Here is a 27,514-nt window from a genome sequence, read left to right as displayed (position 1 = left end):
TTATAAACAGGTAAAAATAGCCAGAGCATTTCTCCTAGCAATAGCACACACACACATACTTTAAAAAAAAAGGAAGGAGGGAGGGGGAAATACATAGATGGATGACATGCAATAATTTGAGATTAAGATTTTTCTCTAAGTTTTGGTGGTGATAATATTTGTGATCATCAGATCACATTGTGATCAACACAGGCTCACCAAAAGCAACAGGGGTGAAGTGGAAGAAGAAAATGCATCCATTGTTTGAGGGAAGGTGTGCTAACAACATCCTTCACTCTGCCACCTCAGTAAAGGTAGGACACAGAGATCCATATGGCAGCAAGGATACAAGGGTTATTGATATGTTAGAAACCATGGAAGTGCCTGAGAATGGTCACACAGGAATTAGAGCTGCTCCTCCCAAAAAGGCAGCAGGACTGAATTGCCCAACTCGAGTGCACCTGCACCAATGCACACAGCATGGTCAACAAATAGGAGTAAATGGAAGCCATTGTGCAGCAGGAAAACTATGACACAGTTGCCACCATGGAGCCATGGTGGGATCACTCACACAACTGGAGTGCTGAAATGGATGGCTAGAAACCCTTCAGATGGGATAGGTGAGGAAGAAGAGGCAGTGGGGTTGCCTTGTATGTTTAGAACTGTCTTAAGTTTAATCACAGTGATGAAAGAGTTGAGTATTTCTGAGCAAGAATCAAAAGGAAGGGTGACAGGGCAGATAGCCTGGTGGAAGTCTGCTATAGACCACTCACCCACATTGAAGAGGCAGAGGAATTGTTCTATAAGCAGCTGGGGTTAATCTCATGATCACTAGCCCTTGTTCTTGAAGGGGACTTCAATTTACCAGATATCTGCTGGAAACACAACACAGCAGAAATGAAGCAGACTAGGAGGTTCCTGGAATGTGTGGAATAGAACTTCCTGATACAGCTGGTGAGTGAGCCAAAAGGGGAAGGTACTCAGCTGGACCTGTTGCTTGTGAACAGAGGACTGGAGGGTGATGTGATGACTGGAGGTCATCTTGCACACAGTGGTAATGAAATGATAGCTTCTGCTTCTTGAAGAAATAATGGGGGTGGGGGGGGGTCACCAGAACTGCTACCTTGGACTTCCACAGGGGAGACTTTGGCCTGTTTAGGATGCTGGTTGAGAAAGTCCCTTAGGATGCAGTTCTGCAAAGCAAAGGAGTCCACAAAGGCTAGACATGCTGAAAGGAGGAAATTTTTAAAGATACAGGAGCAGGCCATCCCCCTGTGCTTCCAGATGTGCATGCAGAGAGAACCTGACTGGTTGAGCAGAGAGCTTTGTCTCAAGCTCAGGGAAAATGAGAGTCTATCACCTTTGGAAGAAGAGGGCAGGAAACAGGAGGACTTCAAGGGTGTTGTGAGTTTTTGCAGGGACAGTATTAGATGGGTCAAAGAACACCTAGAATGTAAACTGGCCACTGGCACACAAGACAAGAAAAAATTGTTGTTATTCTATACCACCTACATAATCACTGGGGGTGGAAGCAAGGAATTCTCCACTTCCAAGAAAGGGGCATGGTTTTGGGTGGAGGTAAGAGTATTCGGAGGGTCCACAGACATTTCTGTCCTTTTCCAGAGGAACAGGTGGCAAGCAGTGCAGTGCAATGCTGCTGGTCCTGACTGGAGGGTTGTCCACCATTTTTTTTCACTGTTTACAGCTTGAGGGGGGAAAATGTGGGGGGAGCAGTAAGGTCACGTCTGATGCATTGAGCATTTTGCATGTAATCACCCTCTTTTATACACTGTTTTATTAGTATTGTTGCTCTTACTGTTCAATTTCTTATCTCATTACTATTTCCAGTAAATTGTTATCCCAACCCATAACCTCTGCATTTTGCCTCTCTCTATCACTGGAGGGAGTGGGGAGCGGCTGCATGGGGTTTAATTTCCAGCTGGGCTTAAACCACAACAATGAGGAAAAGGCTGAGGTACTTCATGCCTTCTTTGCCTCAATCCTTAACAGCAAGACCAGCTGCATTCAGGGTACCCAGCCCCCTGAGCAGGAAGACAGAAACAGGGAGCAGGATGAAGCCCCTGTGATCCACAAGAAAATGCTTAGTGAGTTGTCATGCCACTTAAAACATCTACATGTCCACAAAGCCCAAGGTAATTGTTGGAAGAGCTCACTGAGTCACTCTCTATCATTTACCAGCAGTTCTGGTTAACCATAAAGGTCCCAGTTAGCAACTGTAAAACAAATTAAAAGTGGCAGAAAGAGGATTTGGGGAACTACAGGTCTGTCAGCTTGACCTCTTGTGCCAGGGGAAGGTCACAGAGCAGATCATTTTGACTGCCATCACGTGGCCCATGCAGGACAACCAGGGAATCAGGTCCAGCCAGCTTGGGTTTATGCAAGGCAGGTGCTGCCTGATTAACCTGATCTTCTATGACAGGGTGACCCACTTGGAGGAGGGAAAGGCTGTGGCTATGTTCTACTTGGGCTTTTGTCTTATCCCCAGTAAGTAGTGACAGGTTGAGAGGAAATGGCCTCGAGTTGCATCAAGGGAGGCTCACATTGCACGTTAGGAAAGCTTTCTTCACTGAGAGGGCTACGAAGCATTGGAACAGGCTGTTCATGGGAGTGGTAGAATTGCCATCTCTGGAAATGTTCAAAATACTTGTAAATGTGGCACCTGGGAACACTGTTTAGCAGCAACCATGGCATTGCTGGGGTAACAGACGGACTCAATGATCTCAAAGGTACTTTCCAACATGAACCATTCTATGATAAGGAACAAAAAATCAAGAGACTCACCTGAAGCTGCAACACCTTAAGTAAACTGAGAAAACACTTGGCTAAATAAAAGCTGACATGTCTGTCACAAAAAGTTCTGACTGACATTAAAGACAGTGTAAATTGTACCTACATGTCTCACTTTAACTCCAGCAAGGCCCACCTCTCGGAAGGACGTGGCCAGACATCCAAGAGATTACTGTATAATATCCAGGTACTCTGACAAGACTTTTGGGCTTCTCCTAACTACCATTTTCCCACAAATCACTTATTCAAGAAAGAAAATATATAGTCAATAGGAGGTAGCAATACTAGGATCAGTAGTGAATTTCTGAGTAACTGTACCTATTCAACACATCCCTTAGGGGCAAATTATGGACAATAATGGAAGCTTTTCCCATTGCAGGCACATCTAACTATAGTCCACCATTTTTCTTGGTCATCTTTGTCAAGATAGTACACTTAAGTATTATTTTTGTCAATAGCTGCCATCTATTACTTGAAAATCAGCTACAACTGAGACATCCACTCTAAACAAGGCAGCCACCATGAAGTCAGGCAATGCATTCTTACATGGGAGCAGCAAGTAACTGCATTAGATCAGACTGCACACAAGAGAGCAACAGCACTGCCCATTTACATCTAAATAGCCAGCTGGAGCTGCCAGCAGTCAAGCCATGAAAACACATCAACATTCCAAACACCTGCAACTTTTACAAGTTAGATTTGGCATACTAATGAAAAAAATGTTGGGGAAGGAAAAAGATTTAAATATTCAACTGAAATCACAACAAATTCTGGAAACAAAATCCCCAAAGAAGAAAAAAACTACCCCCTTCCATGTGGCTGAACAAATTCTGAATTTGCATCAGTCAGAGGCAAGAAAGTACAATGTATTTGAGACAATGCACATAATATTCAAGATTTACAGAGAGGCTTTCAAGCTTATGGGTTTTTTTTCAACTTCTGATTTTTCTTTGCTTTTGGGAGAAGCATTAAGGAGAGCAGGACATTACAAATATTAAATAAACCCACTTTTAAAAATTTTACCTTAGAGAAATATCCAACTAAATGGCAGCCTTTCTCATCATTTTTTGTAAGGACATAGAAGAGGAATGGTTCAACATCATAATACAAGGTTTTGTGGTCCAGAAAGAGCTTAGCTAACAAACAAAGATTCTGACAATAAATTTTGCTCACATTTCCATCAACCTAGAAAAGCAAGACAGATGCAGTTATTTCCATGGCACCAACAAGTTAGGACAAAACAACTTATTGAATCAATCATATCCTAGAAGGAAACGTGAACAGTATGGTGTTACAAGAAACAAACAAACAAAACGCATCAAGGTTCAAAAGAGAAATGCCCCAGTTTCTTCTTAAATAAGAATCCTCCAGTAGGTGCTAATTACTTTGCATTTTTAAGTAACCTCTGAGTATCTGGATTTATTAAACAAAGTAACTTCACCTTTAGTTTTTCAAGACAGACTTACCTCTTTCATTTTATTCCTGGAATGAAAATGAGTATGATTGGCAGATAACAAAAACACACTAGTTAAAACTGCCTTAAATTGTGGTTTGCTAGAAGGCAGTGGAGTACAACAACTTTAAAAAAAAAACCCAAACAAAGACGTGTATTATGTTGAATTCTTAAGATGTAAGGCAAATAAATGAGTAGCAAATTACATATCAATCACATCAATGTTTTGGATAAATTAGACAAGACAAAATTTCCATGCCAGGCTAAAATGCTATTGAGCGAGAGAGGTAAATTTCCTGGCTAAATACTACAATTAGTCTAGGTATATTATGAGTGAAAAGAGTCAAGCTGTGATTCAGACAGCTACAGAAAAGCCAGACACAAATGCAGATTTCCTAGATCAATTAGGTACTTCCTGAAGGGCTCAGTCAAAGGCAACACATTTTTGAAATAATCTTAATAGAAAGGTTTGCTTGTACTGATGTTTTTGATAATGACAGTTGCTGTATTTCATTCAGAGAGAAACAAATGACAGGAACTGCAAAAAAAAAGAAGCTGTCTTCTGTTCTAATTTGTTTTGAGTAAGAATCTAGTTACAAATCTAGGCAAAACCCATCCTTTTGGATATATTTAGGGATTTTAAGGGAACTTCAGTAGTATAGCTGCATTAAGTGGATTGAAGAAAAAAACATTCAATGAATAGCTACTGCTCCTTAAGGCATCAGGATAAACTTGTATACAGCTCTTCGGAGCCTATGAAATACATCAAACTCTTATAGCACACTCCATTGTCCAGATGCTTTTTATTACTTTTCACAATTATTAGCAAGTGTGCAAATTAAATGTGAACACTAAGTAAGCAGAAATTACCACTGGCTAAGCTGTAAGCCTGAAAATGCAAATTATGTGAGCTGTCTTTTTTAGTAAGAACATTTGTACAGAAATGTAAAAAAACTTCTTAAATTTCAGGCAAACACAGCTTGTTCATCAGTTTTAAATGTGAGAAGCAGGGAAAAAAGAGGGACAGCAAGCTCAAAAGGAAGCATCTGTCAAAAGTTGCTTGGCTACAGCATAATAGTAAGCTATGTCAAAGTCTGCTCTCAAATCTGTCAAAGTCATCCTCTGGGCAGAGGTACATAAATCACAGAATGCCAAACTTATTTCCATTTCTCTCAAAAACACAAAGCATGAAGGAAACCACAAACTCTTCATTCTGCCTAAAAGAAAATGGTTGCACAGAATTCTTGAAAGGATCTATGAAGAAGGACATCAACTAAGGACTAAGTTTCTACAGCAGCCAGTGACAACTGACATTAACCTTTGAAATAAGAAGACCCAAACCAACTACATTTATTTCAGAAGGCTTAACACAAGTGCTTACTGAAGCACCCAAAATAGACAAAGGGAACAAAAGCAGTGGAGAAAGAGTTGGGACATTGCTTTCACAATACTTTGTTTTCCACGTGTTTCTTGCTGCAATCCCCCGCCTCCCCATCCCCTTTCTCAGTATTTCGCTGTACTTAACTTTATTCTCTTAAGAATTTTTCATTAACATGTTAGCAGTAGTTAATAAAAATAGATGAGAAAGCAAAATTTGCCTATTGTATGCTCCACAATTCTTAACACCTGCTAACAGAGAAAATCAAGTTATTTTAAACAGTCTAGGGCAATTTCATTCTTGATAGGAAAAGAGGTAAGTCTATTTACAACATAAATCTTTTGCTGGCAATTCTTCAATATTTATAAAAACGGCTCAAGTCAGGAAGGACACAATCTTGAAGCAAATAGTTATTTTTAATAGCACAAGCCTAACAAAAAAAAACCAAATACAAAGATCTTTTTCTAACTTAAAAAAAGACTTCCAGACTGCATCTATCATTATTTGAACAGATAATGGCAATGATGAAGTACAAAGGACATTTATATAATTTGAAAATATAAGTTTGAAGAAGAATCTGCAATTGAAGAGAAATTATCAATACATGCATCTCAATAACACTGTTGAGAAAAGAAGTCCTAGTAACCCCACCAGTTTTTTCTGTTATTACAACCTGTAATAATGCTTGAGAAACTGGAACGTGAAAGTTAAGGCACAGTTTTAACTGCAGGTATGCTATTAGAAACATAAGAATTCTCTTGTCCAGGATATGCATAAAACCTCACACTTAAAATAAGTCATCTCCCAAAAGAATAACATAGATTAATAAATCCAAAGTTGAGGTTATGGGGTTTTTTATATCTCATTGCAAGTTTCTCAAAATGAAGGCAGAAGCACTCAGGAGCTACATTTGTTATTTTAGAACACACCAGAAGCTGCTTTACTTACTTTTTTACTTTGGGAGCACCTACATTATGATTAGACTTCTCCCTACACCCAAGACACTCAAGCAGCCAGAAATGAATGGGTGTGAAGGGGTACTTTTGCTGAGAAGGGAAAGGCAAACCAATCCCAGCTGAGAACTGCAAAGGAAGCCCTAAGACTCATGCTAGTCAAGTATCTTAAAGAGCTTGGCTAAGGCATGAAGTACAATTAAAAAAATGATTCATGAAAGAACATGGCAGGGTAGGACAGAATTGGGAAGGTGGGTTTGTTTCTGCAGTATAAGCACAATCTCAAATTGCAGAATAAGTCCTTAAGTACTTCTCCAAGGAAGTACTTAAGGACGTTAAAGTTTTCACTAGTTCTACAGCTAGTCTGTAACATCTACAAACTGGTTCTTTACCAAAAGCTTATAGTTTTGATACACCTACCTCAAATACTGAAAGGTCATTTCTCCTGTAGATTTCATTGGCTGGAGGATGAAACCAGCCACATTTCTCTGAGTGCCTTAACAAAATGTTTTTACTTTTCATGTATTTAAGACAGAATTCACACAGGTAAAGCTTTGGTAATCTGTAGGAAAATTAAGAAGATATTTGATATAAAATTTTGTTACATTCCATAAACAAAGTTACCACAAATGAAAAACCCTTTCCATTCAAATATAAAGTATCATACTTAAATGCTGCTAAAGCATAACTAAATAAGTAAATAGAACATTAGAGTGAATGATTAAACATTCACACACTACTCAACAGAAAAGGAAAATAAGAAACAACCAGCTTCAATCAATCAATCAATCAACCACAGAGAACCTAATTCAATAGAGTTGTGCTGTGGTCAGTTTGTGGTTCAGCCTCTGGCAGATCTCAGTTACTTCCCCCTTTGCCACCCTAGTTTTTCCTGTGGTCTCCATTGAAGTAAGCACACTGGAGTAATATTTCAAATTTCATCTTTTCTCTTCCTAATAAATATAAAGGAAGCGCAAAGCATCTCCTTCCCTTTAATTTTCCTTATTTGTTTCTGGGGAAGGCTTGGAGATGACTTTTCTTCCCACTGTCTTCCAAATACTTGGGCAAGACTCTGGCAGGATTTTACCCCCTCACCTCCTCCTAAATCATCACTTTATTACAGAAGCCAACCCAAAGAGTTCACATAAAGGCAAAACATTTCCCCTCCACAGACAACACACAGAAATACACTTCTCTGGGCAGGATCCAGTTCAGACTACATACAAGTAACCCACATGCCCTGTGTTCTACATACCATCATAAACCACTCCCTTTGGTAATTTTTATGGCTACTTACCTTAATTTTTAAATTACTGAATCAGTGGAAGACTGCTCTAGGAATTAATTAGTCTGCAAAGTTTTAGAGCAGAGGACAATCTTTATCTGCTCTGAAGTTACTAGCACATCCTGGGATTACAGCCATGGTTTGCACTATTCCAGTATCCTAAGGAAGTTCATCAACAACATAAAAAGTAGCTTGAACTATTTGTTCAATGATGTAAGCCCACTGTACTCAACTGAGAGCCACAGTGCCTCATACAGTGTCATCCCACTCTAGTTTCATACTAATAATTAGCCATCATTTTGCTTCTATCTGTGATTAATTTACTTGATGGAATAGGTAACTCACCCTTTCACAATAAATTGAGGGAATAAAAAGCAAAACTGGAAAAAAAAAATAACACTACAAAAACAGTGGTTATAATAGGAAATGGAAACACTCTCCACACTTTTTTAGCCCTTGATTTATATATGATGGATACATGACATATCCCTCATTCCCACCACACAAACAAAAGGCAGTTTAGACTAACACTGTGCAACAGCATTTTGGAACAGATCACATTGCATGCTATAGTAGTAAAGCTTGATAAACAAAGCTCTGAATATCTTCCTGTGTGCCATAGAGACAATGGATTAATAAAACTGATTTTCAGCACACACAAAACTCTGCAGAAATCTGCTGAGCACATGTACTAGTCCAGGCTCTCTGCCTGACTCCAAGGTACACCCTTGCAAAGATGGTCAGAAATGAGATGCTGTTGCCACAACTTGCCCACTTGTACTTCATTTATCTAGCATGACATCTTCCCTGGTCCTTAGAAAAAAGGAGGTTAACAAATACTGGACCACAACCAAAAGCAATTTGTCTAAAGGGCCAGAAGTCAGACATACCTCATTGCAACGGTGTAATAAAAAACAAACAAACAAAAAACAACAAACAAACAAAAAAAAAAAAACCCAGACAAAACCAAACAAATAAGTGAAAACAAAACCACAAAAATAAACCTCGAATGAAACCACACCAATACACGCTACACATTTTCATTAATACAGGACTAGGAAAATGACTTTTTATTGCATCTTTGATTTAGAACTAGCTAAAAAGAATGACAAATCCTTGTTCTCAGTTATCATTACAAAATCATTTTTACTTTTAAAGGCTTTAAATTATAAACAGTTAAAAAAGAGTAAAAATAAGTTGTAACATTCACATCAGAAAAAATGCCAAATACGTATGACAATCTTGACAACTTGCTACCTTGCATATTCCTGTGGGTAAGGTGAAGAGTACCAGGTCTGGATCTCATATTTTCCAAACTCAATCACTGAAGGGTATCGCCCACTTGTTTCACCAGTGTTTTTACACCCAATTTTCTGACAGGTGCAATAAAAAAAAAGTATTAGTTATAGAAAAGTATAAGAACCTTTAGCTTTTTATAACCAGTTTCACCCACTGAAAGCACAAGAAAACTTAAGTACCCAAATCAGTTGCTTAAGCTCTTTATACCCTGACAGAGGACAGTTTGCAAACAGAAAATACCTACAGCAAAAGCCCAGCCAAATTCTATTCTCCACAGCACCTAGTGTGATGACGTCCCTATAATTCTGCTGCAAACTCAAAGCTGTCCTTTTGTCAAAGCAATGAGACAAAAAGTATCAGCACAACCCTTCAAGAGTAACTGGAATTTACCTCGAAGAGTCAAGAATATGCTCACACTTTGATTTCAGCTATAATACTGCATTTAAGCTGATCAGAAAATGCTAGGCTCTAAAGAGATGGCAAAATATAAGATAGTAAGAAAGGTGGGGAAAACCAAGAAATTTCAATGTCAACTTTTAGAAACCTTACCACCTAACATTTTTAAGGACTGCATATGAAAGATTAAGAAAGCAAGTAGTGGGAACTATTTCCATGAGGAAACAGAAGTACAAGCTAATAATGAAACTGAATCTTTAACATCAAATTGAATTTGTTGGTTAACATGCAGTGAATGAAGTCTGTAAAAGAGTCACTGCATAATGTTAGTTCCTGTACACTAAACCTGAAAAAAACCTGACATATATTACTGAAAAAAAGTACAACACACAGCATTTATGATGCCATTTTAGGAAAGCAGCAATTGAAACCTTACATTCACCCACCTTGTGACCCAGGTTCTCTTAATGACACTGGTTGTTCATTTCACAGACACAGAAAAGTAAAAGTCTGGTTCACTAGTCTGATTCAGCTCAAATATTATCACTGCTAGATAAAGTCTACAGTATTTAAACTCAAAGTGTGGTAACTAATCAGGTAAAATGAATTTATGGATTCACTAAACCTGGTTTTCTACCAAGCAGTGTTTTCTGGGACCGACTTAGCTTTTCAGAATATCTGCTTTCTTTGCAGAGGAAAATCATTAAAGACCAATATCCTCTCAAGTCCTGACCAGGATATCAGCTACTTTTAAACTCTATATTTGATCCTGTAGTCCTGTTTCCAAAATGCTCAAGTATGTCTTGCAAAATCTATCTTAAGTGTCACTTTTATCATCTGATCCATTCCAGCACGATGCCTCGTCTCCTATCTGCATATACAGTGTCTCCCAAATAGATTACAGAGCAAGCATGATACATTAGATTAAAAGGAATATATTAGAAATGAAGATGAAGAGACTGAAAATTAACTCAGTTTTTATTTACAGAAATAACTATATTTTTTGCAATATGATTCTTACCTCCAGGGAAAGTTCTCGGGCCTGCTTAAACACTTCCAAATCCTCCTGTGTAACAGTGTCCTTGCTTCCCAACAGAAATACATCCGTATTTTCTTGTTTGATGCTTAGTTTGATTTCAGTATCTGTTATTTAAAACCAGCAAAAAGTTTATTCACAGACATGAAGGTTACGAGTGCATTAGCAAAGTGACACTACTAAACAGGATTGCAACTATGGCTGTTAAAAACTCCCCATTTTAACCAAATTTGGGATTACTAAGTAACAGAAGTGAACCCTTCACCCCCCTTCTTTTGTAGCTTGCTGCTGCACAAGCTATTTTTTGGTACTTGCTTGTCTGTCTGTATAAGCCTTTATGGTCCAGTTCTGCTAAATTAGTTTTGAACCTCATGAAATGGATCATATTTGATTGCTAGAACTATGCCACCTGATAAATTCCAGTATACTCTGGAAGGTAAAAAATAAACACAAGAGAAAAAAAGTTGCCCTTAAAACTTGAAGATTAATGCTAAACTAAGTCTGCATTCAAACATTATAAATTATTTTTTTCTTAAACTAAAGTAATAAAAAGGTAGTTCACAGCAGTAGAGATCAAGTGTTGTGGAGAGTGTAGTATGATGGAACTGTTCATGAAAAAGCAATGGAGCAGAAGGAAATGAATTGAAATGCCCACCGTTATAAGCACTGACAGCACACAATCATGATGACAGCACTACTGCCACAGGAACGGCAGGGAAGAACAAGGAAGTAGCATGACAAGTGGCTACTCATGCGGTACTACACAGCCATAAGCAACATTATGAAGGCATTTGGGGCTCCTAGTGTCACTACAGATGCAAAAAATAATAAAAAAGTGGTGTGGTATTAGTCAAGAAAAAAAAACAACCAAAAATGTTTTGGAGATTTAGTCAGCATTAGATAAAAGGTCAAAGTTTTGTTGTTTTCGTATGAAAGTGAAGTAGGAACAAGAGAAATAGCTAAGACCTATGTGATACGAATTTTGGTTTTGGACGGGACGCAGGTTTGGTTGGCGCTTCGACCTTTGCTTACCATCATCCTGATCAGGTTTAATCCTTCCGTCTGTCAAGCTCCCCTTCCCTGGTGAGGGGGTCCCCATCTGAGGGGTCATTTTATACTTTAATCTGCCTAGAATTCTGTGCTTTTTAAAGAAAGCTGTTCTCTTGAGGTGAGAAATTGCTTTAAAAGCATGTCCCCTAGACACACCCCATCCAGAGGCACAGGCATGAGACACAAACCTACTCCTAACCTCTTTCTTTCCATAGAAACAACTATTAGATGTTGATGTGGAAGACAATTCTGGTTTACTACACAAGTGCTTGTGGGGTGCATAGCTTGGGTGACTCTTTTTTCGAGACTGTTCATGAGTGGTATAGATATGAGAGAGTCCATCAAAGAGTCCCTTTAGCTGACTGCTACTAGGAAGGCTACTAAAGGAGGGTATGCTTGACTGACTGAAAGAACTTTGGGGAGAGTTAGAAGAAGTCAAAGTGCTGGATTTTTGAGAACTGGAGCTCTGACCAGAGATGGGGATTGGGGGTAGAAGTGAAGAAGGTGGAGGTTTTAGCTTTTGTGTGGTACCTGTAGCCAACACAAGAGAAGTGCATGACTGTTTCTGAGAGACCTTTTTCCTTGGACGATAGTGCTTTGAAAAGTCTATTATTTCACCTCGTGATCTGCGACCATCAGGTGATGGTGTAAAGAACTTAGTAAGGCCATCAATGAGACCTTTGGTTTTCTTGTTAACTTTAAGTGTAGAGGCAGATATGTAGGTGGAGGTGGTGGTGATTTTGGTGGTGGCACCAGGCCGAGTGGGGTCTGTAACAGGCAACCTGCTGCTTGAATCCTTCACAGATGCAGCATGACCAGATGAAGGTGTGGTACACACTTTAGTCTTTTGACCCCTACCAGGTGACCCCCTTCCTGTGAATGCATTCACGGATCCTTCATCACTGGTTACAGACCTATGCAAAAATTTGAAAAATAAAAATCAGCATTCAAAATCTTTACTGTCAAATAGCACTATAGTTTATACAAGTTACCTGGGCCACTGTACTTAAAAATCTTTAAAGAAATCTAAAGACATATACACTTTGGAAATATATTTCACACTATGACATAGCATCCATCTTTTATTTCCCCTTCTCCTTTTTGTTCCCCCTCCCCACTTATGTTTAAAAGACAGTCCACAAGTTATAAAAAAAGTGCTGGCATAGCAAGATCTCCCATGTATACAGCCTTCTCATATACTTTTAGGCATAGCCAAAGTGTGTCTCTTTGGAAAAAATACCATTACATCGTGTTTGTACAACAACTGCTCCATCACCATAGAGTTTATTGTACACACAGAGAAGATTAATGTTTTCAGTGTTAATATGATATCAAAACAGTTAACTTCAGACTGCATTTGCTTAAACTGTAGAGGAAGTCTATTAATCCTTTAAAGCAAACAGTCAATCTTCAAGAAACTGCCTTTTTTTCCCCCACACTCTTGTTGGATTATGCAAAATGTGGCAGTAAAAGTTACCACCAAAGATCTAAAAGCCAAATGAGGTAGTTTATTAAGAGCATAAAACAACAACACCAAAGAAATAGACTCTTTAGAAATTCAAAACCAGCAAAAAACAAGAATAGGAAAGGAAAGAGCAAGACTAACCAGGTGCATTTGCAGAAAAGCCATGAACTAATCAGGCCTGACATGGAAGGTGTTAGGAAAAAACAGAGTGGTGAATCTTACTTAAATGCTAGGAAGAAAAAGGGCATACTGAAAGCCAGCATTTGTGAGGACAGAATTACAGGTTTAACTAGTTGCTAATAACTGAAAAGAGAAACTACACTGCAGAGTAGTATATTCTAGCATACAGAAACAGAACTTCTGAAAATATCTGCAGTAAAATAAATAGTTATCAGGACATGCAATCAAATTACAAAGCCAAACACAGCTACACAGTTGTATCACATGCTTTCTTTCATTCCCTTTTCCGTCCTACTCTTTGAAGTTAGCTTATTTACTTTGCAGCAGAAAGTTCTCTTCCACAGATTTTTGCCCTCTAAATTGAGATACTAAGTAATTAATTGCAACAGGTTCCTTCTAATTAGGGATTCAAAAGCCAAGAGCTACCGTCTGCTTACTGACCTCCAAGGGCCCACCAGCTTAAGAACCAGCCCCTCTTCCACCCACACATCCTTAAATTTGGTTAGTTCCTAAGAGGCAACAAAACCAAGAAGTTCTAAGACTTTTGAATCCTTTGGCATCATACGCTTAAGTCTATCACAAGACCTGTTCTCAGTGCCAGATGTGGTAACCAGCAGCAGTGCCAGAGGCCAGCACACACCTGGTTTGAGTTCATCTCACACAGTAATTTGCCTGTGAAGAGCTTCCTACAGATGGTCAACAGGCAAAAAATTATTTCAGTACCACTGGGCAGATTTTCTTTGTACTATACAAGGACTCAATGGCATTGGTTAACCTTCCTGTATTTCATGTGACTACACACTTTTTATCTTTGACCCTACTGTCTTCCATACCCCACAATCACTTTTAAATAGGATTTCATGCCAAAGAGTGTCTCCTCTTATTCTCTCTCTAACCACTATTTTTCCAAAACAAGATTACTTTATATTTATACACGAGACACCGATGTAATAGAAATGTGCTGGCAGCATTGCAAATATTTATCTTACAAAGTGCTTCCCAAGCATTCCTGTAACATGCTCATGCAGCTCATATGCTACAAAGAAAACCTTTCTGAAAATGTTAATAATCTTCATATAATACTAAAAGAACTTCTGCATCCTTTAGCGTGATGTTCACTTTAAAAGTTGCAGCTCAAAATCTCAATAGCAAAACATAATGGGAAAACCCTCACAACATTTCCAATCTTTCTATTACATGTATGAGGAAGGAGGAGAAGCAGAATTAGTGTCTGGGAGTACACTGCCGCTAAATCCATCCATTGGGAACCCAAACCAGATGCATGTCTGCAGAACAGTAAGATGGCAGGACTGTGTTAGAACCGGTCCTGGTTCTGGTCAGGGCAGGGTTAATTTTTGCAGTAACCAAGGGGAACATGTCCAGGACCCAGTGGTTATTCTGTACCACCTCGTGGGCAGGGAAAGGGACTTTGTTCCAGGGAGAAGGGGTTCTTTGCAGTCGGGTAAGCAGAGAGCAGCTGGGTAACACCATTTCAAATAATCACGTGTGAATTGTTTTGCCTGTCTTGTACACTTTGTTATTGGTACTATAGCTGTTACTGTCTGCTTTCACTCCTGTTTCCAGTAACTTGTTCTTATCTCAAACTGGATCTTTACTTTTTGCGCCTTCAATTCTCCTCTCCAGCCACTGGCAGGGGGGAGGAGGAAGCAAGAGAGCAGGGAGTCTCAGCAGCAGCACTAAGCTGGGGAGTATCACTCCTGAACCACAAGAGAGCCCTAACCTCCAGCTAAAGTTTTATGTGTTTTCAAAGAGTAAATAAAACCAGAGGTACAACTAAAGCCCAAGGCATAGCTAGAGATATAGGGAATATTTTTATTATGCACACAAAATGATATATAGAAAACTCAATGACCTTCAAATTGCTAAGCTATTTATTCAGGAGGAGAACTGAGAAGTACAAGGTTTCACCCAGTCTAGCAGCATGTTCTCACCAGCCAGTACAACTACATCTTTTACTTTCATGTAGTGTCATACTTTATTCCTGTCCTGAACTACTTTCATAGAGCAACATACACTGAACTTCAGGACAAGAACCAAAAAGGCAAGATGAAAGATCCTGGCAGAGAGAAAGGCAAAAGAGAATACAGCAAGATGCGCATCATCAAGTAAATTAACTTGACTAGTGCACTATACTGCAAGTACTTTTCTTTCTATTTTCACATGTGGGCTCCACTGGCTTCAAAAATCCTTGTTTTGCAAAATGCAAAGTTATACAGCAGCTCCCATGCAACTCTGAACAAAACAGGACAGGTTTTTAGACTTTAGAGAAGAATGTCACAATGTAAAGAATGAGTAGTTGGTAGAGTCAGAAAGCTTTTCAGCTGCTCAGTTGACATAACCAAATAGTTAAATAATGCTTAAATAGGGGAAAAAAAGGTGTACTTGGATAGGAACACAGGATGGAGGGCAACATGCTACTGTAGCTGACAGAATCTGTTCCTATTTAATACTCAGTGTAACATCAACTCAGTATTTGAACACTACTTAAACAGCCCTCTAACCAAGACAATGTCCAACTACAGCATTTCCTGGGAAGACAGATGCTAAAAGAATTTACAGCACACTCTTGTTTTAGATAAACACAGTCCTGAGAAGCAAGAGGAATTGCCATCTCTTTTCCTAGTAACTGGTAGCAGGTTAACAGCAGAATTCAAGTAATAATCTTTTCCAGAGTAGCACTGAAACCAGAAGTTCTCTATTACTTATATAGTTTGCTTTTCGGAACAGGTTTTGTGAGCTGATATTAACTAATAAAGTAATTTTTATAAATTTTCCAAACAGCTCTTTGAGCAGAACAGTCTCCTGATAGCTTGACATTATCCACTTTGTATTCTGTAGGTACTACAATTATTTGAAGCTATACTTGAAAGACAGCTGTGTCATTCGTTATTATACAGAAGTTTATTTGCATCTGCTATAGGTACAACTTTTGATAAAAACTTACAGGATCTGAAAAAATAAGTTACAGTAATATTTTTATCACCACCTGACATGACACCAAAAGCACCTACTATAATTTAGAAGTTATTGAACACTGGGCTGAAAGGCACATACAAAATCACTCGTTATCTCTTTTCCCCAACTTGAAACAGAGTTAAAAATGATGCTTAAACCTATATCAGACTCTTATCTGATTACATTCTCAGAAACATCTAAAGAAATAAAAAACCAAAAGAAACTTACAACATTCGTTGCTTTAATTTATTTTTCGGTCGTCCAATAGGTTTTGCGTATCGTCTCCTTATTTGTGCGGCTTTCTCATGAAGCAGCTTTCTCCCTTTCTTCTTTGGTCTACAGACCTGGCAAATCCACATCCCTATATAAAGGAAAAAGGGTTTAGTTGTACACAGTTTATCTAATCTGTACTGCAGGTGTGTACCAAGATACATACCAAGTATGTACAAAGCCAGCAAATGATCTCTTGAACAAGACATAGGCAAAGGAAAGTGGACCAAAAAAGTGAGCCACCTCTATCTATACTCTGAAATTTTTAAAAGCAAAGTGCTCATGGAAAGGGGGATACAAGAGGCAACAAGAATCACAGAAAAGATTATGAGCAATTAATTAGATTCCTAGAAGAATTTCTGTTCTAGCTTGTCCCTCCTTATACTACCTAGATCTTTCTTTAGACAGAATTCAGACAGGGTAAAAAATTACACGTGTGCTACAAAGCCACTAGGGTAGAGCATGCTAAAGAATATACTACTTCATACCTAGGTATATTTGTTTTAATATGCAATCTGAATTTAGCATCCTTTTAATATTAGCCATGTCTAAACATTTATTGTAGATAAGGCTGGGGACTAGGAGAGGAGGAACTGAAGAAAATCTTTAAGATTAAGTAGGGAAAGCCATAAAGATGTAAGAGCACAAGTGAGAGGTGCCATAGGTCAAAAATCTAGAGATTAGAGAACCTGAAACCCATGCATTTTGTTTCATTTGCCTGTTTTTCCAATTACTCCTATAAAAGGCATGAAGAAGAGTCTCTTCTACATGTTCCAAGAACTTCTTTGTCAGTGTATATTTACCAAGCATTTAAACAGCCTTTCTAAAATTTCACCTTCAATAAACTGGGCAACAACTCATTACACAGTGAATTCATCTGGTCAACTATATGCCGACCTTTATTATTTTCCTGAGGGAAAAACCCCTCATATAATGACAAATAAAATTTCCTTTGATAAGAATGAAATTGTACTATTTATCATTGAAAAGAAAAACAAAAATAGCATGCTTGACAGGTTTTGGTCACTTAAGACTGCAAATGAAAATACTTTCATGGAAAGGATTTTTAAGATCACCTTTTGGCATTCGGGATAGTGGCGGGTCACAGCACTCCATGTGGAACCCTCTATCACAGGAGTCGCAAAAAAGCATGTTATCCTGGGGAGGCAGGGGTGAGGGGGTGGAGAAAAGGAAAAAAGACTTAATACAGCATTGCTTGAAGTTGTACATCAATTATTTGCATTTGGACATGTGCTAATTATAAAGCTACTATAAACAAAGAGAAGTCAAGTAACACTGAACAAGTCTAACTTACTGCATTTTTGCCTTGGATCCTACATGCACTGCATGTCTTGCATTCAATACATTGCCACCTCAATGCCTTCACATTTGTTGTTAACTCAGGACAGAATTTCAGACATGATGGATGTCCTAAAAAACACCAAAATATTATTGAGAAGTTGAGATTTAAGATTGGTTAGATTGATTTTTTTATATATTGACAAATATACAGAATAATCATCATGAAACCCATTCATGAAGACAGGTAGAAAATTGACTTTTACTGTAACTGACACCAGTGAATGGCCTGTGTAAGCACCTAAAACTGAACTTTTTATTTTTCACTAGGTTATTTCCATGCCATATTAAACTGTCATTGGTTCCGAAAAAAGTGTATTTATAAACTTGACCACATTCCCCTTTCACAGCAGGGCAAAATAAACAGAGGAAATCTTCAGATAAAACTGCATTAGTTATTTTTCTGACTATACTAAGTATCTACCAGAGAAACTGAAGAGCCAAACTATATGTGTTTTTTGTATTTCAACTTGTTACTTAATTATAAGCAAAGAACAATTTCAGCGTAATAAAAAGGGGGAAAAATGAAACTGGCAATTGGCATAAGGAAAACATATTGCAATACAAGGTTTAAAATTGAGGGTGTGGGTGTGGAGTATTGAACTACCACCTCCCACAAAACACAGAAATTCCTTGGCAGGACCATCCTCTTTTCACAGTAGTCTTGAAGGCCTACATGACTTCCAATTAACAGAAGATATCAGGAAACTGAACACATCCAGCACCTGAGGCAATACTGGCAGTGATTTTTTCATGTCTTCAACAACCTCAGAGCGTAGCCCTAATCCAGAAAAGATAAAAGCACAGCTATATAGGAAGGGATAAGCATTCCCAGGGAAACACTTTATGATAGTATTATATTCAGAGATTATCTATCAGGAACATAAACACAGAAGCTGTCAGAGAGAGAAGAATCCCTGATGCCATGCTGCACTTGTAGATGGCTGCTGCGATGTGGCACGCATCAAAGGTGCTTTCTTGTCACTGTCAGAGTTGGAATAATGCTTTCTTCTAGATAATGCTGTAGTTACAGTGATTCAGACTTTCTTCATCGACTGTTTCTCAGTCCAGGACTGAGCTAAATCACCACAAATAAAAATACAATCTAATCTATGAGCATTTGCTAATTTTGTCTTCTAATGGACTGAGGCATGAATGGCAAAGACTGCTGGAATGCAAAAGCCACCTGAATAAGTGACAATTTCAGATTTTACTTCCTTTTATTATATTTATCCAAGGCTTAAACCACTTTAATAATAAACTTTCGAAGACAACTTGAATTGTGCATTTTCTCAAAATAAAATGCAGGGATATAATCTATTAGGAAGGAGCAATCAATAATATAATCAAAGAGTAGTTTCAGAAAAATATTGAAAAAGCATAACTATTTGATTCTTAGCATACAGTTTAAAATATACCGACATTTTTTGTGGTTAAAATTGAGTATGTACTTTCAAGAATGTGACAAATATACTATAACAGCAGAGATGAGTTCAATGAGATACTGTTCCCTTCAATGAAACCCCCTAGAGAGGCTGATATTAGTAATCAATTTCACATAAAGGCTTATTTTATCAACTATGACTTAACAACCCTATTAACACATTAAAGTGTAGTCATAAATCAATCACCTCCATGTAAGTATATTTAATTCCAGTTATCTACCCTGCACAGAAGTGATCTATTTCAAGGAGCAAGTAAGTTGCAGTTAAAACTGTTGATTTTAATTTTGTTTTACATAAATAACTGTGATGTATAAACATATGGAACATCCATTCTCACTGGTTGGTAACCACTGCTTGAACAAATTAAGTGTAACTGTGTTACTTTGTATCTCTTATCTACCCACGGAACATTTCTCATTCAAGCAATTACACAGCTTAATACATTTCTTTAATTGCTAGATTTATTATCAGATAAAAATGTAAGAAAAATATTCCACTGGTATTAAACATGCCTGCAATTCCAAATCCTTGAGCCACAAGTAACTAGAACTGGAAGGGTGCAAATGGGAACCATCACTACGGATTTGCCATATTTTTTCACCATCTTTTCTAGGTATGCACTAGCAGAGACAGGCCAGGAACTTTAAGATTTCAAAATACCATATGGTATTGTTCTTTAACTGTTGATAATACTTAAACTACTCATTTTAGACACAAATTGACATAGTGCAAATACAACAGTAACATGTATAAGGTAATATCTACCAGACATTAAGTGGGAATCAACAAGTTTCAATTTTAAAAGGAACTCTGTTGAACTACAGTCACAGCAGTTATACACATTTGCCTGTAGCTTAACAGATTTCCATAGTCATTTGAAGTTACTGTGTTCTTCACTGATTTTACAGCTAGGTTTATTTTTAAATTTGAGAGCTGAAGGAAAGCATGTTTTGGGCTTCCAAATTTGCAGTATTTCAGCTCTAACTCATTTAACTGAAATTAAAAACATACTATCTTCTCCATATCTAGAAACTGATAAAACTCCAAGAGGCTTCCAACACTAGTGTGAAGTGTTTAAAAACTGGTAATTTCTCCTGGTTCCACCATGTGACTTTCTTTTAAAACTCAGCAGCATCAATATTTTCATGTATCAAAAATGTTTACCAGATTACTAGAAATTTAGATCTTTACAAGCTGGAAAATTTCACCAGCAATATATACAGGCCTACTTTAAAATGAAACACTTCAAAATTCATTCATCCGTGTTAGAAATGGTTAAGATTTGTGATACACTGGCAGAAATAGGTGAGACCAGGAAGTTAAAAGTGAGGGTCTCATTCCTTTGTGATTGAAGGCAATTTCTTAAACCGGCACAATTTTGTCTTCCTCACAAAAGCTGAGCCTTTTTTATTCATTAAAGGATTTGATGAAAAAGCTAGTCTTTTAAAAGAACAGGCATTAGATCAGTGACTACAATTAAACACAGTGCTAAATTAGTTATGCTAATATCTCCAGTTATTTTAAACACAAATGTTGGGAACTACTGTATAAGATAATTCCCCCCCAGAAAACCCCTCAACTTGTGTCTGATGGTCTTTTAGGTAGAAAGTGTCATTATTATTTAGGGAGACTTTAGTTATGAGCAGAGATGATCAGTGCACCTGTCCTGGGGATGTACCAGGTTTTTTTCTACCTGCAGGTTTCTTAGCAGTTCATTTTATCCAACTAACCAATATCCTTATACAGACAACAATAATTAAAACAATTTCTATATTCCATTATTACTAAACCATATCCTAAATTTCGTTTAGAAAGCGATCTCTGCCCAGTTCTTTCCAAATATTTTCTGTCCCTATTCCTTTTGACCTGAGTCCAGTGTCTGTTGCTCTGCTCTCCAGCCTTCTCTATCCATCTTTGATTAGTAACCCTCTTGCTTCCCCAGGATAACATACAATTGGAAAGGAGGATACCCATAGGTATTCTACTTTTTGCTATTTTTGCCCCTTTTAAAAAACATTTATTATAATGCTCCAGTCACTCAATTTTTTCCCTCCTCATTCTACAACTTCAAACCCTTATAAAAATCTGTCAGCAGCATCAATCTTTAATTGCTTCTACACATCTTGTTTGGAAAAATAGAAGCAGAGTTTGATTCTAGTTCTCAAGTGTATTGATTTTTCAAAATCAAGAGAGGGAAAAAGCAGGAGAGGAGAGAAAAAAAAAAAGCACAAAACCCAACCAAAACCAATAGGAACTATGACTGCTTCTGTAATGGGATTTGTTTTCTCACATCTGACATCCCTCATCTTACTTCTTGAGAAAATTGTCTGTGCCAACTGACATAGCAGTGCACTTCATTTCTACTACCCAAATATTTTTCCTCCCAAATACCACGAAAATGTGCAGCTAGTTATCCAGCTAGTTTCTGCTCTCAGAATGCAGAGCACTACCTGAAAAGACAAAAGCGACTTGACACAAAAACAAAAAGGGAAAACAGGCATGCCAGTAGTGGGCACTGCAATTTAATCTCTGATCAACTGAACAATTTGCTTGCTGTGCACAACATGCAATTTCTTTTCTATTTGTTAGACAGCAAGACTAGCTTTGAGATACACTGCAATGTGCAAAATTACAAATCCAATTACAATAAAACTCCACTTGAGTAAAGTTTTGTTATTTATAAATTGCACTGAAATTGGTTTTTATTTTAGTTAGGCATCAGTAGTTAAAGTTTAACCATCCAGCAAACTGATTGGCAGTCTCACCATTTCATTCCTTATATCTGATCCATCTGAGGAACTAATTAAAGATAATTTAGTCTTAATGAGGCAGAGAGAATGTATCGGTGTTAATTCAAATAGAAGCTGATCCATGAAAGTCAAGACTTTCAGTTCTGAAGTGTCTTAAGACCCACCAGGGAATTATTACACAACAGAAGAGTCGCTGATATCTAAGCTCACCTGATAAATGTAAACTCTGTGCACCAGAGTCTAACCAAGTATTAATTTTGCAAATATCAGAAAACAGATTTGAAAATACCAGAGATCTATAAACCACTAAAGGAAGACAATTTAAAATTTATGAGGTTTGCTGTTGCATACTGGGTTTAAAAAGTAATTTTCTTATTTCAGCGTGTAATAACTGGCTAAAATATACTAAAAAGTACACTGGCTAAAATACAAAGCAACGATCAGGGTGATAATTGAGAAGGAGACAATCAACAACATATCCTGATTAAGTGAAAACATGTTTTTATCCATACTGTTTTGTTTTTACTCAAGTACTGATGTAGCCTGTCCTGAGAACTGCCATAGCTACCGTCAGCATACCTACAAAATGATGATACTCATGGACTCCAGATGCACAGAACCACAGAATATCCAGAGCTGGAAGGGACCTAAAAGGATCATCAAGTCCAACTCCTGGCCCTTCACAGGGCATCCCCAATAGTCACACCATGTGCCTTGAGAGCATTGTCCAAATGCTTCTTGAGCTTTGTCAGCCTTGGTGCAGTGACCAGTGCCCTGGGGAGCCTGTTCTAGTGCACAACCACCCTCTGGGTGAAGGTTTTCCTAGACCTCCCCTGACACAAGTTCAGGCTGTTGCCTCAGGCCCCAGCACTGGTCACCACAGAGAAGAGAAGCACCTGCATTAGGAACAGCCACAGAGTCTGCAAGAGCTGCTGCAACACACAGGAGAAAGGTACATGCAGTCAGTAGTGTCATTATCTTGTGCCTGACAAGTAACCATCTGCCCACCTCATGTGGTATGTTACCCAAAACATTATTCACACAATCATTTTATAAAAAAATTAACTGGATACACAAGATGTGCAGCAGCAAAGGCTGCTACATAGTCTTTATTACTATGATTATTCCTCAGCTTCCGAAATGTTGCAAATCTGTGCGAGCAAAATTCTTGATCATTTGATGTCACAATGTGAAACTGAGTTTTCAGAGCCAACATAAATCCCAAACAATAACTGAATTCTTGTATTGTGAAAGGTGAAAGTGTGGTTTCCCCCTCTTAATTTACTCAGCAGATCTATACTTTGACATAAAGATGAATTCATACCTCTTATTTGTAATTATCCCAATTACAAAGATGACAAAATTCTAGTTTTAAAAAACCAAACAAGAACAAAACCAACAAACCAACCAAGAAAAACAACAAATTCTTCTGTCCCCCTGGTTTCAGTTCTTGATTTATGTTTGTTCAAAGAGAAGATAAGGTTCACAAGTTTAAAATATTTTTTAAAAGACATACTAAAACAAACATTTCTAGTACTTGTAAATCCAGCCAACTTACCACTGCTGCCACAATCTGCACAAGACAAGAGCTCTTCTGGTTTTTTTTCACGATTTGATTCTTTCGTTCCCAAGCAAAAGCTACATATTGGGATGGGATCAGCTCGTGGCTAGATTTAAAAATAAACAGACAGTTAGCTAACAAAAAAAACCCAAACCAAAACCCACCAGCCTCCAAGGCTTTTACTTGGTATTTTGCTGTACCACATACTAATTGGCAAGGCAAATGTCCACTTTACTAACTTTGTAACAAAGTTTTCATCTTAACATACTTCATAAACTTCAAGTTGGCCCGTAATAAGCCACCCTGTATTAATCCATGTAAATGTCTCCAATACAAGAGTAGTGTTAACAAAAACAAGGAAAAATTAGAACTTGGGACACTATTCTTGCACACAATTGCAGCTCCAGAATACAATCGCTTGTTCTTCAAATGCAACAGTGTTCAAAGATCAAGATGTAAACTAGTCTTTATTACAGATTAATATAGTTCCTTTACACAAGGCAAAAACTCAAATTCAAGACATACTTTATTACTTTGAAATTCAATACAACTTATACCCCCCTCTGAAACCACCATTTTAGGGTAAAAGCACTGGATTTTACAGATCAAGGGTCATTCATGCCAGTCTGATGAGTCCCATCAGCTTTGATAGACAGTCATAATAAAAAACACGCAAACCTTTCCATGTCTAGAAGCAATACACAGAACCCTTCACAGAATTACTTCAGAATTGATACAAATTTACTTCCCAACTTCCTTAACAATTACATGACAAGCTGTATCAGAGAATATTTATTATACAGTTTCTGCTTTACATTTTAGAGCTCTAAAGAAAACACTAACCTGCAACATCCAAAATATTAATGTATTAATGACTACATGCAAGTATCTGTAAACAGGTCTGTAACAAATAAAATTATATGCAACTATTTCTCCCAAATGGGATAGTCGAATAACAGAGTACATTCTAGCACAGAATATCACAATGACTCAGATTCAAATGCTTTCTTTCACTAATTCGCAGCTTCCAGATTCAGGTAGGCAATGCTGTTAGTTTAACATATCAAAGAAATCATTTATTGGCTTTACCTTCATTTTCTATTTCCCTTTTATGCTACAATACTTCGAAAGCTGGCAGGCTATCTTCGCCTGACCTATAAATCTGTATTCCATTACAGATCTGAGAAGTGGGGAATGCTTGTTTTTAAGGGTATTCTTCTGAAAGAATTAGTTCCATGGTGATGTGCCCTTATATCTCAACACAATATAACACAGAAATATTGAAACTACTTTTATGTTATTAAGCTTTATCATCAGCATGAAGAATGCTGACAACAGGAAGGTAAGTTTGTCCTAGCCACAGAAGAGGAGCACACAAACATACTTCCATATAAACATACCCCAAGGCACCACACTTTTTTCTGAAAATTTAGTCCTTAGCAGGTCTGCTCACTGTTCAACTCTTCACAATCCGATTACTGAAGTACTGGCATACTTGTATACCTCAAAGAATATACATGAAAGATAAACAGAGCTGAACTTTTCATAAGTAAGGAGATGTGTGTTCTCTTCCATCATCTACAAAAGGGAACTGCTATAACCACCTTATAACCAATAGGAACAAATGTCATCTGCAGTCTTTTGTCTCACTGAGGTCTCCATTATGGATTATACGGTTTGCTGAAATACAAAATTGCTACTTGGATAAAAACAACTGTTTAAGTTATAAAACAGCTTTCAAAAATGGTCGTGCTTCAAAAAGAAGCATTATTGGTGTTGTCAGTTTTGGAAGGATGACATTGAACGAGATCTGTAGTTCTATAGGTGGAAAGAGTTATAACCAGTTAGTTGCAGGACTTTTCACTTGATAAAAACAATGTAAATATAAATAAAGTAAAAAAGAATTATTTAGTTACTATTCTTGCCAGTCAAATAAAATTCAACAGATCTTTCCCATAATTTTGCTTTCATCAGATATGTCACTGGAGCAAAAGGATACTAACAAAAAAACCTAAATATATAAACTATGCTAATAATCAGCAGTAGAAAAAGGGTCCAGAGCTATTCAAACAGATTTTGCAGCATTGTGTGGACATTTCTTAACTGCTACTTAAAGCTTAATACAGATAATTTTAAAAGACAGATTATTCTTTTAGCAGAATCCAGTAAAAATCTCGTCTTGGCAACCATACCATTCTCTTTCCCTTCAATGTAACAGTGCTTTAGCAATTTCAAAAAGGCTTGTGCTGATAAATAATTTACAAAGCTTCACATATCATTCAAATCCAGGTCCACAATCTCATCTATCTTTCCAAGATTTTTTTTTTGCTCTAGGAAAAGACATGGCCATTAGCCAACATTCATTTACTTCCCTATTTCAAACATGACCCCACCCCATCCCCCCCTTTTTTTTTTTCTGAAGGTAAAATAAAGGACAAAGGTTGTTGGCAGTTCAGGGCTACAAAGACTGATGTTCCCATACCAAAACTAATCACAAAGAGCTTGCAAATCCTATCACCTCATATACAAGTTTCCAAGAAGCTTACAGGCTCCACTATATTGTTTGAAGCCATTTACATTCATAACTGTATTACAGGGTCTGTTCTCTCAACTACTGAAAGTTATGAATACACACACACTCCTGTCAGCACAGTAAACAAGACATCATTTCAATTTGCTTTAGCTTGCACAGTCAAAGCAAGCCTGAATTCATATTGGTAGTATTAGTTCTGGCTCACAACTGTCTCAATTAGCATAAACTAAGGGCGTTTGGGGTTAATTTTGGGGGGGCTAGTGCAATTTTTTAGCTGTTGATTAGCAGCAGCAGAATGTAGTCCAAACAGCAACGCAACTCCTACATTAATCAAAGGGAACTCTAAGAGAAATTAATCTATTTTTCTAATCAGTAGTTTATCTTCTAAAATATAGCCACCACATATCTTCTGAAAAACAATGATCAGTCTTCAGGAAGGTTAATTCCATTTCATCTCTTACAGAATGAGTTCTGTTCAAGTCAGTTATTCAACACTGCAGTATTTTGTACCAGAAGAGGCAGTAATACTTTTGGTGTTAATATTTAATATTAATATTTGCATTACAAAAGCTTTAGGAGTATGGTCTCTGCTCTGTCACACAAGGGAGGTCTGAATAACTCTTACCCAGTAACATACTATTGCTTCAACAGAACTAATAAGCTGAGAAGAATTTTTCATCCTTTTAATTCTGTGAATAAGGTAAATGACAACTTGCAAAACAATTTAGTTTGCTAGGTTACTAGAAACTGAACATTCAAATTCAACAGACAGCCTTGTTCTAATAACTGTATTCCCAACTGCAGTAAGAGCAAATTTACAGAAAATTCATCCCTTATGCCAACACGCATTCAGAAACTGAAGTTTCACAAAGAGCAGTCAGGAAACTGGATTTCAAAAAAATTAAGATAGACACACCATGGAGCAATAACAGACCATCAACTCAGCACCTGTAAACAGCTTGGATTTTTATTTTACTTTCCAAGTAGAAATTGAACCGCACCTATTTAAGCATCATACATTCAACTGCCATAGTAAATCAATCCCTCAAAACATCATACATACAACAACTGCAGTCCATCAATCCTCTAAATAGTCTTAAAACCATGCACTGTATGACAATATTGTATCACCAAAAAACACCACCAAAATGCAATTTTACAACATTTATAATTTCAAAATTATTCCAAACAATAAGTGATTGTGATTATTCTACCACTTGAAACAGTTTTCTCTAAAAATACATGAATGTGTACACTAAATTTTGTTTATAGCTTCATTATTTCACATATATATAAAGAACACAAGAATAAAAACCACGTTTAATAAAAGTTTGTGCT

At 37.4% G+C, this 27,514-nt stretch overlaps 1 protein-coding gene across 4 annotated transcripts in view; it reads right to left on the bottom strand.

Annotated features, from left to right (window-relative positions):
- Nucleotides 1-27,514, bottom strand: part of KAT6B (lysine acetyltransferase 6B) — a 109,962-nt gene that overhangs the window by 33,049 nt on the left and 49,399 nt on the right. For 2 of the 4 annotated variants that reach the window (XM_053983652.1, XM_053983653.1), the window contains exons 3-11: nt 23,641-23,749; nt 17,844-17,959; nt 17,605-17,686; nt 16,487-16,619; nt 11,620-12,551; nt 10,573-10,694; nt 9,114-9,229; nt 6,992-7,133; nt 3,811-3,972 (exon numbers count right to left, since the gene is read on the bottom strand). In XM_053983652.1, the coding sequence (XP_053839627.1) occupies nt 3,811-3,972; nt 6,992-7,133; nt 9,114-9,229; nt 10,573-10,694; nt 11,620-12,551; nt 16,487-16,619; nt 17,605-17,686; nt 17,844-17,959; nt 23,641-23,749 (1,914 nt within the window). The remainder of the gene's footprint in view (nt 1-3,810; nt 3,973-6,991; nt 7,134-9,113; nt 9,230-10,572; nt 10,695-11,619; nt 12,552-16,486; nt 16,620-17,604; nt 17,687-17,843; nt 17,960-23,640; nt 23,750-27,514) is intronic. The other 2 variants (XM_053983654.1, XM_053983655.1) reach the window with 2 other exon arrangements.

Source organism: Vidua macroura, chromosome 8 (assembly GCF_024509145.1).
Source record: "Vidua macroura isolate BioBank_ID:100142 chromosome 8, ASM2450914v1, whole genome shotgun sequence".
NCBI lineage: Eukaryota > Metazoa > Chordata > Aves > Passeriformes > Viduidae > Vidua > Vidua macroura.
The sequence above is the reverse complement of the archived record's forward strand: the minus strand, read 5'-3'. Positions and strand labels throughout refer to the sequence as shown.